Below are 12,089 nucleotides of genomic sequence, written 5' to 3' on the forward strand. Positions count from 1 at the left end.
GCGCCCTCGCTCCACTCTGCCCCCAGGAAATGCCAAGGCCTTTGAAGTATCCCTGGGAGCCAAACGATTAAATTGGGGGATGGGGTAGGGAGTAAAGATGGTTTTATATAATTTGTAATACATTGGTCTAAGTCCCCTCCTTAGAGGAAAGGTTAACCACAGTCTCAGAAGGAAATCCTAACGCTTTTAAGGAAAAAAAACCTCAACAAAACAAGGGCATCTGCTTAAGTGTCTAGAAGTGGGACCATGGGTGAAGCAAGAGAGAAGCACACCACGGTGTGAATATAGCCAAGTAGTCCATTTATTAACAAAATAGTCTTAGCAAGGGAGAGCTCTGTTCACCCCACAAGAGGCCCCGCAGCCGAGGCCCGCAGCCCCGGCGCTGCGTAAGACCGGGAAGGAGGGAAGGTGTTGGGGAGAAGACTTGGTTAAGTCTTTAATCCTAGCCACTGCAGGAACCCACGGAAACCCAGTGCCAGCTTTGGCGATTGCTGGCTCAGGTCTGGGACATGGCGAAGGGAGTGCTGTGATCCTAGGGCTCCCTGAGTCCCCAGCCTGCCCCCAACAGAGCTACTACTGCTGTCTGGTTTGCTGACTTGAGGACTAGTATGCTTTGGAGGGATCCATCAAAGATCCCCCACCCCGCCCCTATGGCCAGGGGAGGAGGCAGGCCACAGTCCCAACTAGGGAGAGAAAAAAAAATAGTAACGATAAAGTACTTCACAAAATATAAAGAGCAATTTCGTGCCAGCGGGGCCTTCTAAGACATTTAATTGGATGTGTCAGGTCCCTGTCAGCCGGCAATCCCACTGCACGGAAAGGTGTGGGTCCCTGAGGGGCCAGAAAGGTAGAAGTGGCAGGCTTAGTTGGAGGCCATTGGGCCAACTGTTGGTGGCACCGGGACTTTCCGAGCACCCTGGAGGGTCAAGGCTGTGATCTGATTTGAGGGCTCAGGGCCTAGAACCACGTGCTCATGTGGGAAGCTGGGGGTGGGGGGGGGGCGGGTTGTTTTTGTGGAGTACCACACAGCACAACAGAATTCTGGTCCATCACAGCTCAAGACCTCCAGCCACCAAGGTTGTCCCCCAACCCCCTTGACCCTCTCCTCCAAAACTGTTACGATTTTTCTTGTACAAAGGGAAAAAAAATTTAAAACCTCACGTGGAAGGAAACAAGATGGGGTGGAAGGAAAAAGGGAAGGAAAAAAAAATGCAGTTTTAACAGTTAAGACTCATGCAAGAAACTTCCCAAGATGGGGAAACTAAAAGTGTAGAACCCCAACTCTCCCTTCATTCCTCAATACCAAATCAGTCCAAACCAAACAACCCAGAAACCTTAAAACGTAAACCTAAGAAGAAGAAGAAGAAAAAAAAAAAAAAAAAAGGGAGAGGGGGGTGGGGGATCATGGAGTTACCTGGGCGGTTAATAGTATTATTTGGGGAGACAGACTTTTTGCATACCATAGACTCATGTGGTCATTAATGCACTTAGATTCCCAGCTTGTAAGCTAACATTATAGTAAATAAATACACAGTCCGGTGGGGTGGGGGGCTGGGCTGGATCCTGGTAGGGGTAAGCGGTAATGGAGGTTGCAGCGTCGAAGGCAGTGGGACAGAGAGAGGAAGGGGTGGGTGGGGAAGGGCTGGGAGGGGCCAGAGCTGTGGTTACTGGTATCCAAGCGCCGAGGCGGAAGCTAGCCTCTGTCCATACAGTGCATATGGCGAGTAGTAGGGTCCGGCTGTGGGAAGGGACGGCACTGCCAGGCCCCCAGCTGTAGATAAGTGGCTCTTGCCATAGGGGTGGTACCGGCTTAGCCCCAAAGTGTGTGGACTCCTCAATGACAGCGATCCGGGGCTGCCTGGGGCGGCGGGCGGGGGGAGATGCAGATGACAAGAGGCCGCGGCTGCAGCGGCTGCTGCGGCACTGCCCAAGCTCGAGGCCCCCGGGTAGGCGGCCAGAAGTTTCTCTGCGCCCGGCAGGGCTGTGTGAGTCCGTAGATGGCTGAGCAGCTCCTCGGAAGTGGCAAAGCGCTTGTCGCAGGGCCCGCTGGCCGCCACCCAATTGCAGCTGTGTGGCAGCGGTTCATTCTGCAGCATGAAGCCATAGGTGTAGAGAGGATGGCCCGGGAGCGCGGCCTGGGCGGCGCTGGAGGAGAGCGCCGCAGGTTGCAAGGGGTGCCCGGGGTACACCAGAGGGTAGCCACTGGCCTTAAGGCTGGGCCCGGCCGGATCGTGCGCGCTGCAAGTGGAGCAGCTAGAGCCACCGAGGTGCGAGGCGCTGTGGTAGCCTCCTAGGCAGTAGGGGTCACGGCATAATCCCTGCAGGAAGGAGGGTGGGGAGGCCCCGGTGAGCGGGCTGGAGCTGGGGGGCTTGCCGGGTGGCAGGCCCAGGCCCCCGGACAGCTGACCTCCCACTAAACCAGACTTGCTAGGATCCAGGCCAGGCACGAACTGAGACGGGTAGCCGGCGTAGGCGCCCACAATGGAGCCGTGATAACCGATGCTGGAGGGCGGTAGTGGAAACACCGAGTGGCCTGGTTTGTAGGGTGACACTGGGGCCACGTGGCCCGCCCCCACCAGGGCGGAGGGCGGTTCGGATTTGCGCCCTGATGCGGTGGCCTCCGGGCCACCGTGAGCCGAGTCCCCGCTGCTGCCTCGGCTTCCAGCGGCTGGCTCGGGACTGGGTTTGGCTTCCTGGTCTTTCTTGTCCAGTTCCCCGCCGCCGCCGGCCCCGCCGCTGCCGCTCTTGCAGTCTGAGTGGTGTGGGGAACCTCCGCGGGAGCCGCCCGGCGAAGACGAGTTTGACGAGGTGGAGACCGCTGCTCCATGCGGGGGAAAGGGAGGGCAGGCGGCGCTGGGGACCCTGAAGCCAGCCTTGTCTCCCGGGGATGAGGAGGACGAAGAGGTGGTGGAGGACACCGACGAGGAGCCGCCGTCTTTGCGGGAGTCGCCGCCGCCGGAGCCCTTAGAGTAGGGCTTGAAGCTGGACTTGTCCTCCGCCGGGGAGTCCCCCAGCTGCTTGAGCGCCGCGGCCGCAGAGGCGGCGCCGGGGGCGGAGCGGCTCGGGTCTTTCTCGGATCCCAGCCCGTTGGCCGCCGCCGCCGCCACGGAGTTGAGCTTGGACGAGGGCGGCGGGTCGGGCTTGCCGATCTGCGAGCAGGTCTGGGCTAGCAGAGCCAAAGGACTCTTCTTGGCGTCCAGCTGCGGGAGACAGTGGCAAGGGGGAATGAGAAGACGGTGAGAATAGGAGACCCACCAAGTGCGCAGGGAGGCAGAGTCAGGCACCGGGGGAATGACGGGGGCCTAGAGAAGAGGGTCACCCAAAGAGGGCCTGGCTCTGGCGGAGCAGCTGGGCAGAATGGCACTAGCCTTGTGGGTTAGTCCCTGAGTGTGTCATGGGCGCTGGCGCGCAGGAGAAACGACTCAACAACGGCCCTCCCAGATAAAGATGACTTCGCTGTAATCGGGGTGGTGATTCTCCCCCCTTTTTAATCTAATTTTCCCATCTTTTTGGCCCAGGGAAAAACTTAAGCCTTTAGTTTGGGAGAACTTCGTTTGGGACGGGTTTCTGGTGATGGCGCTCGGGGTAAGAGTAGGGAGAGGCGCCTTCTAAAGGCAGAGCCGCAGTTGGCCCTGTGAGTAGCCCCTCCCTCTCTCATTCCCTCTCTCCCTCCCTCCCTCCCTCCCTCCCAGGGAGGACACCCTGAGAAGTAGGGTGAAGAAAGACCCAGGATCGCGAGTGCCTGGTTTTCTGCACTGTGCCCCACCAGGCCGCGGAAGATGCAGAGGGACACCTCTGGCTTCCAAGAGAACAGATCGGGGTGGAGGCGAGGGAGGTCCAGAAGCAGTCTTTGGACAGGACTCTAAGGGGCCACAGAAAAAGTAAAGGACTCTGGGCACCACAAGAGCAAATCCAGCCCTATAGAAAACATGCAGCTCCAAAGGGCGAGTGGGCAAAAACCTTCCACCCAGGAGTCTAGGGAGAACCTGGAGGGGTCTGATTCCTGCCTTCCGTCCCTCCTCAGGAGCTCCGCCAGCGTGGCCAGCTTCGGGCCTCTCGTCCCACTGAGCTACTGGGGGCGGGGGGGGCAGGGAGCAGAGCCAAGGGCCCAGCATGGGTGGAGGAGTGGGTTCAGTTCTAGGTGGGCAGCGCCGGGAGACTGACCTCAATGGGGCTGACGGGAGTGGAGGACAGCGGTTGCAGGTACTCCGGGTGCAGGAGGTGACCGGTGTGAGCGCTCAGCATCTTCAGGACCCTGATAGGGAGCCGGTTCGCCTGGCGCAGGGGGTCCGCCGGGGGCAGGAGGGACACCACTGCCGGCACCGCCGGCCTCTTCCCGCCGCCGCCGCTGCCGCCGCTGCCGCTGCTTTCGGGTGTCCTTGGGTTAGATCCAGCGGGCGAATCGCTCATTTGGAGGAGGCAGCGCCACTGGGGGGGCGGGGAGGGAGGGGAAGCTCCGGGAGGCGAGCTCCGGGGGCGGGTGGGCTCGCTCCGCTGCGTCGAACGCCGTGCAGCAGCCGCTGCGCCTCCGTGCCGCCTCCCCTCCTCCACCGCCGCCGCCGCCGCCGCCGCCGCCGCCGCCGCCGCCGCCGCCGCCGCCGCTAGCCCAGGCGAGCAACACAAAAACCTTCGCCTTCCGCGAGCTGCACGTCAAATAGCCGCGATCTGCAGCCACACTTCAAAGGGATCGCCGCGCCCGCCCAATCGCAGCTCTCTCCCGGACCCCGGGGCGGGGAGAGCGGAGGGCGGAGGCGGGCGCCGCCGGTGGGCGGGGAGAGTCTTAAAGCGCCCTAGCCCGTCGCCGCCTCCCGGCCTTCGCCGCGCGCTGGATCCGCTTTCCTTTGCGGGTTGTGCCCAGCTGCCCTAGCCAACGGGTCACACAAGGGATGGGACTTCTGGACACGGGCTCTGCGCCCTCTCCTGCGCTGGCTCTCCTGTTGCCCGCTGCTTCCCACTAGTGTCTAGGGTGGAGACCGGAGTGGGAACGCACGGCGCCTGCTCCGGTCCTAGGATCCAAGCCTCTCCCCGGGGCCGCCTGGGGGCGGACTACGCCTCGGGAGCTCGGCCGGTTCTCCGAGCTGCTTCGGCCGGTTCTCTTTCCCCTAATTGGCTTCTCCCGGATGTGTTCACTTGGAAGCACCGAAGCCTTGGGGGCATCCACTATTCCCTGGGCGCTGCCTGGACCCTTCCAACTACTTTGAGCTTGTCCAGTCAGACTGCAAATTGAAAGACTCCCTTCCAGGAGGGATGGTCTAGGTGAAGCGTGGTTGAAGGTTGCCTCCCTTGGCAAGGAGCGCTGCCTCAAAGCTCCTGGGACGCCCCGGGGGCGCCCTGAATTATTGATCGTGTTTAGGTGTGTTTCAGGGTTCTTGTCCCGTTTAAAGTCGTAAAGCTACCTCACCCTGCTGTGACGAGCTGCTGCTTGGCGGCGGCGACGTGGTTAGGAGTCGCATCAAAGTAGAGGCCGGTATCCTAGAGGAGGGGGGGGTGTCTCAGCACTGCAGAGTGATACAAACTCCAGAGACTGCTCTTGGTTTTTCCCCCAGGGAAACTTCGAAATAAAACTTTTTTTTTTATTGATAATAACAGTACCCTCTCGGATTCCCCCAAGCCTTCCGGAAAAAGTATGTATTTACACTTGTCAGAGATTTTTTTTTTTTAATTTTTACATAGTCATGGACCTGACCGTAAAGTTCTAGATTCTTGTCTCAATAAGCTGAGAATGGTGCTTTGTGTCCCAGCTCTGGAGTGACCACTTTTGCATGCCCTCAGTGGCCAGTGGAGGCGCGCTGGTGTCGCCATTCCTTTTGAATACCACTTTCCAGTTGTGATTTCTCAGTCACTCTGACCATCAAGTTCTGTCTTTGTATTGTGTTTGTGTTGCCCAGGACTATGTGGTTCTGAGTGCGTGGTGCTGACCCACGGTTTTTTGTTTTTTGTTTTCTTTTTTTCCTTTTTCCCTTTTTTCTTTTCCCTCTGACTCTGGTACCAATGACTCAACACAACGTGAGAACAAGAACTTTCAAAGGAATCTTCAAAGTGAGAGAAATAACTACTCATAGAACAATCATAAACTTTATGATGCTCAGGAAAGAGGACGGACGGACAGACGACGGCAGGCAGCTTTCAAGGCCACGCCAGTCACACACTAAACTCAAACTCTCCCTGGATGCACACGGATGGATAAATCAATGTATATAGAAATTGCCTGACTGTCCCCTCCCTCATCTTTAGATCTTATAAAATGAGTTGAAAAGGAATGGCCAGAGGTGCCCTGACCCTGACGAAATGGTCCACATTGCAGCAGGAAGGGCATGGGAACAGAAAAGAGGAGGATTTTCTCATTTATTTTATGGTGCAAAGATTTACTCCCTGCCCCAGCTCCCTTAAGCTCTGCTCACACCAGCCTATGCGTTCTGACCTCACAGTCCCCTGAAAACACTTATCTTTAAAATTCTTCTTCAGGCTGGGTAGGGAGCCAGCACCCAGGAGGCTGAGGCAGGAGGGTCACGTGATGAATCTGAGACCAGCTTGGCATACCTAGTGAGTTCCAGTCTAGCCAAACAGGGCTCCAGACCCCAAACAGGGTCTACAGAGTGAGACCCTGTTTCCTAACAAAGTTCACTGCAGGGTTACTTCAAACTTACCAGGTCCTTTGGCCTTCCGGAGAAAAGAGCAGATGTTAGGCTATAGAGGGATGATGGTCTTTGTGGATGTGTCGGAGGAAGAACTGGGAAGAAGGAAGAGTTTGGAGACAGAGATGAAAGTCCAGCTGGGAGAGTGAGCCTAGAAACCCTTCTAGGAGCTGAGCAGATGTGTGTTTGAAATGATTAATGGGAACTAAGTTGGAGGGAAAGAGAGTAGACACTTAGGAATGTGGGTGGGAGGGCAGGAGGCCACAGAAAGGACGGTGGAGTATTTTTATTAGGAAAGTCGAAAGATGTCAAATGAACAAAAGGGAGAATGGGTGCAGACAGGATGTCCGGGCTGGGTAAGGGTAGGTGATTTCCCCACGGAACTATACATTGTCCTTTTTAGAAACTTAATTCTCTAAGCTCACAGCAGTTATCATGGACAGGGATAATGGCGTCAGACAGCATGCTGTCTAGGCCAGGTCTGCTTACAGCTCCTGGACAGAATGCAGGGCACACACACTCCGCAGCACACACAGAGGGTAGGGACACACGTTGGGGTGCTGGTAAGGACAGGAGAGTGTCCTTGATTGGGTCTATCCAGTTTCCTTCTGAGAGAAAAATGGAAAAAAAAAAAAAAACAAACCGTACTGAGCTAGGCCCAAGGCCTAATTAAAACACTTGCAGATGATTATCGAGATGACTATTTGACATTTACTTAGCAAAATTGTTACCCCATACAGAGCACTACACTGGGCCTCAGCCGCCTGAAAGGAAGTTCAGTTTTCAAAGGAATGGCCTGCCACCTGGGAGAGAACATGACTCATTAATCAACCCCGGTCCGTGTTTACTGAGGGGCCAGCAGTGGGCAGAGCATTGTGTTAGGAATGTGCCTGAATAACCCGTGTAAAACGTTGCTGAGCAGGGCACCCAGCCCGAGTCCTTGCAGAAATGTGGCAGATGCACGGGCTCTTATTTGTCAGTTCCTCGGGAGTGAGGAGCAGTGATCACACAGGACAGGGTTAAAGCTACTTGAAGCTGTTTCTATGACACTGTAGTAAAGAATGACCTATCTGCAAGTCATTCCCTTTTCTGTCTAGCATGCGGGATCTCACTATGTAGCTTGGCCTGGGTTAGATAGAACTCACGATCGATCTCCTTAGCAGGAATCACGAGCCAGCTTGATTTTATGCGATGCTTTCCATAATACTGGATGCTGTAAGCAGCCCAGCCAGAGCTGAAGAGTGAGGAATGGGTTTGTTATTTACCTGAAGTTCCTGGAGTTATATGGAGTCAGGTCCCCAGCACAATCAGGCCTTGAGGGCGCGCTGAGGCAGTGACCTGGGCACCTTGCCTTTTCCCCATACGCTTCGGTTTTTTCCCATACATAAAATCTAAGAGTGGCCATCGCAAGTGGAGTGTTGAGACAAAGAGAATCCCAGGTAAACGATGCCGGGGATGCAGTGTACCGTCTGCCTCTTGGGAAAATTGCTCTGCAAAGTTATGCACTAAGTGTCTCACCCATCAACGTCTGGATCCCGGAGATCTCAGCCTAGACTGGGAATTCCACGGAACTGGTGGCAGACCTTCTTCCAGGTTCCAGTCCAATGTATTAAAAAAAAAATACCCCCTCAAAAGCTATTGAAAAAAAAAAGCCTTTAGAAAATTGTGGATATTTATAGATTTTTTTTCCACAGACTTCAATTTACATAAAATTTGCCACCCAGGGGGAAAAAAAAAACGCCTGAGTCAGGTGGAGAGCGAGAGGTGGTAGATTTGTTGTGAGGGGGTAATGGGCACTTTTCACTCCATGCTGGGGCGGAATTGCCTGAATGATTACCTCATGCATAATACTCAAACCCTAGCAGTAACAACATGAAATAATATCTCACTGGGTAACTATTTACATTTTTTTTTTTTTTACAAGCTGTAAGAACTCCGCAAAGTCTGTCTTGTAGAGAACTTGGTTTTCCTTCCCTGCCTTTAATATCTTTCAGCAGCTGGCAATTACTGCCTTGGCCACAAGCCCCGAGTTAGCACAGTGCACTGGGCTCTGGAGGCATTTCCTCAGCTGCCCCACCCCAGCCTTCAGACACTGCCTGGGGCATGACAGGGTCACTAAGGACTGGTGGCAGCGAACTGGCAAGAGCCAGGCCAGCCAGTCTCACAGGAAGACTTTGCTGTGGTGAAAAGGGCTCAGAGGTCTGTCTCTGCAGGTGTCTCGGGGCATTTTGTCTTACCTCCCACGGGACTGTGGAAACACTGTTTTTCTCCCCTCTATGTCCTTACTTTCTAGCAGTGTTTGACCATTGAGGCAGTAGCTGACCCAATTCTAAACACTTTGTATCCACTCTCTCAGTTCACTCCTGTAGAACTCCTGAAAGTGGGTTAGCCCTAAGCACAGACGAAGACACGGGAGCCCAGAAAGGTTAAGCAGTTACCTAATCCAGTGCAGTAAGCTCGCCGGTCATTTCTCTTCTCTCTAGCCTGGCTTCTTTTTCTGTCTGATCCCCCTCCTCTTCCTCCTCCTTTATCTCCTTTCATTGGTTCTCCTCTTTTTTTCCCCCCAGCTCTTTTCCTTCTGGTGATAGGAATCAAACCTAGGGCATCACTCATGCCCGACAAGCTCTCTGAGCTGTAACCCCAGCCCTAAATGCATATATCAGTTTTACATATACATGTTTATGTACTTATTTATATCTCATCTCAACATATTCATGAAAAATCTAAGGTAGACAACTGGAGTTTACAAAGTGTTGAATGAATATATATATGTATATATATGTATATATGTGATATATATATATCTCACATAAAAGGATTCCCTCCTCCCCCAACCATGCACTTATGGAAGGCAGGATCTTGCTTTCTAATCCTGAGTAGCCTTGAACTCAACAATCCTCCAGCCTTAGCGTCTCAAATCTATTCTGTGAGTGAGTGTGTGTGTGTGTGTGTGAGAGAGAGAGAGAGAGAGAGAGAGAGAGAGAGACAGAGACAGAGAGAGAGACAGAGAGAGAGAGAGAGAGAGAGAGAGAGAGAGAGCGAGAGAGAGGGCTTGAGGAGTGTGTGGGTGGAGGTCGGAGTGTTCACCTTATAGGAATTGGCTTTCTCCTTCTGTCATGTGGACCCTGGATCTCAAACTCAGGTGGTTAGGCATGACTTCAAGCCTCTTTATCCACTGAGTCATATCTCCGCTCCCCAAGTGAGTTTTTGTGTTCCTCTGCTTACAACAAAGTTCAGAGTTATTCTGGGCAGGTTTTATTATCCCTCATGACAGATGCAGGCATAGGTTCTAAGAGCTGATGGGAGGGTTTGCACGTCACCCAGCAAACATGGGTGGGAGTGGGGCATGCACTGAGCTCTTCTTAACTCCTTCCTGTTGATGATCTATTGGCTTCTGTCACCTCCATTGCTCCACGGATGGGGTGGGGGTGTGGTAGCTCCTGATAAAAGGAGGAGGAATTAACTCCTTTTCCTCTGCCAAGAATTTCCTTTAGAGATGTGGAGGGAAGGAGGACAGAAGGAAATGTAGACCACAGCTTATCTTCAAGCCTGTTCTTTTGATTCAAGCCTTTGAGCAGGGCTCTTTGAAGAAGTGTTTTCTTTCCCCTTATCTCCCATCAGCCCCAGGGAGCCTTACAGACAGGGGTCAGGGGGATGCGGTAGGGTAGGTGTGCTTTTGAAGTCAGCCTCCCTTGCTGGTTCTGCCCCATACATCAGCCTGGTCATTTATCTTTGATGACTTTCATCCATTTAGGTCTATATGTTTCTGAGAAAACTGCCTGATGTTGGGGATCAGACTTAGGGTCTTGCCCAGGCTAGATAATTGCTCAATTCCTCAGCCCTGAAACTTCTCTCTTAAGCTGTAAATATGGCCGAGGGGGTGTATCTCACCCTTGTTAGCAGCCTGCACTTCAACTGAGACAGCAATGAGGGTTGCATATAGGGCAGCGTTTACTGAGTGCTTTTGGGATACCAGATGCTGCTCTGCGCACCTGGTAGGCGCTAATTCATTGTTTTCTTGCAACAGATCAATCAGGCGGATACTACCGTTGAGCCTATCTTATAGGTGACACACCCAGAGAGGTTAAGCAGTTTACCAGGTGGTACAGCCAGGAGGTGGTAGAACTGGTGGGTATGTGGCAGGTATGTGGCTCTTAGGCCACTTGCAAAGGCAGAAACTGAAGAGGGAGGAATTTGCTTAAGGTGGGGGAAAAAAAAGTCAGCAAGACACACGGAAAACAAACTACTTTCATAATTTTCTAGAGAGTTGCACAAGCCCACCGGGATTTCCCTTCATCTTGAGAAATGAGAAATACGGTATCGAGGAAACTGAGGCCCAGAAAGGAGTGAAGGAAACATCCATTTACTGGTTTAATTGGATTGAACTGATTAATTCAATGAATCATCCTCCCAGTGACTATTTATTGACCACTTGATAGGTGTGGGCCTGAGGCAATCCCCGGAGGCTAGAGACAGGCAGCTGTGTGGGATGGGCCCCAGGCTCCCATCTCTCCAGTACACATTCAGTGTTTCAGGAAAGGGATCGCAGGCCTCCCCCTTGAGCACCATGTGCTCTTATACAGATTAAACGACAACAGAAAACTGAGGTGGCCAGCCTGATCTTAACTCCTGTTTAATGTCCACTGTAGTTTGACTATGAAACGTTCCTGAAGACTCGTGTGCTGAAGGGTTGGTCCCCAAGGTAGTGTTCAGTGGAGAGCCTCTGGGAAGACCAGGATTATGAAGACTGTGACTTTAATAAAGATACTTAAACATGTATGTATGTATGTATGTATGTATGTATGCATGCATGCATGTATGTATGTATGTATGTGTCTTCAGGTGCCCACAGGGGCCAGAAGAGGATGTCAGATGCCCTAGACCTGGGGATACATGTGGTTGGGAGTCACCCAGTGTGGGTGGGACTGGACTGGGGTCCTCTGCAAGAACAGCAAGTGTTCTTCATGCCTAAGCCGTTTCCCTAGCCCTAATCAATGGTTTCATAAGTGAATGAATTTGCAATTCCATGGCTTTTTCAGATGCTGGAGGAGACTAGGAGGCAGAGCTTAGTTGGAGAGAAAAGGTTTCTGGACACTCATGCTAAAAGAGGGCACCATGTTCCTACTCCTTTGCTTGCCCACTCCTCTCTCTCTCTGGCTACCACATGGACAGTGGCTTTGTTGTGCCACATTTTCCTGCCACGACGTTTGGTCTTACTTCAAGCACAGAGTGAAGGAGCGGAGACACCGTGCACTGAACCCTTTTACACCATAAGGCTTCAAAGTAAATCTTTCACTCTGTTTCTTTTTTGTTTTGTTTTGTTTGGGGTTCTGTTGTTGTTTTGTTTGGGTCACAATGAGGGACGGAGCACTACCTCTCTCTTAGGTACGCATGCATCTTGCTATGAAGTCCAGGCTGGCCTGGAATTTCCTTATATAGTCCAGGTTGGCCCGA

At 53.1% G+C, this 12,089-nt stretch overlaps 1 protein-coding gene across 1 annotated transcript; it reads right to left on the reverse strand.

Moving 5' to 3' along the window:
- Positions 1 to 268: 268 nt before the first annotated feature.
- Zfp703 (zinc finger protein 703) lies at positions 269 to 4,439 on the reverse strand. The gene is made up of 2 exons (NM_001109425.2): positions 4,165 to 4,439; positions 269 to 3,200 (listed from the first exon to the last, which is right to left on the reverse strand). The coding sequence occupies exons 1-2, from the start codon at positions 4,408 to 4,410 to the stop codon at positions 1,665 to 1,667; spliced, it is 1,782 nt and encodes a 593-aa protein (NP_001102895.1). The 5' UTR covers positions 4,411 to 4,439; the 3' UTR covers positions 269 to 1,664.
- Positions 4,440 to 12,089: the final 7,650 nt, after the last annotated feature.

Source organism: Rattus norvegicus, chromosome 16 (assembly GCF_036323735.1).
Source record: "Rattus norvegicus strain BN/NHsdMcwi chromosome 16, GRCr8, whole genome shotgun sequence".
NCBI lineage: Eukaryota > Metazoa > Chordata > Mammalia > Rodentia > Muridae > Rattus > Rattus norvegicus.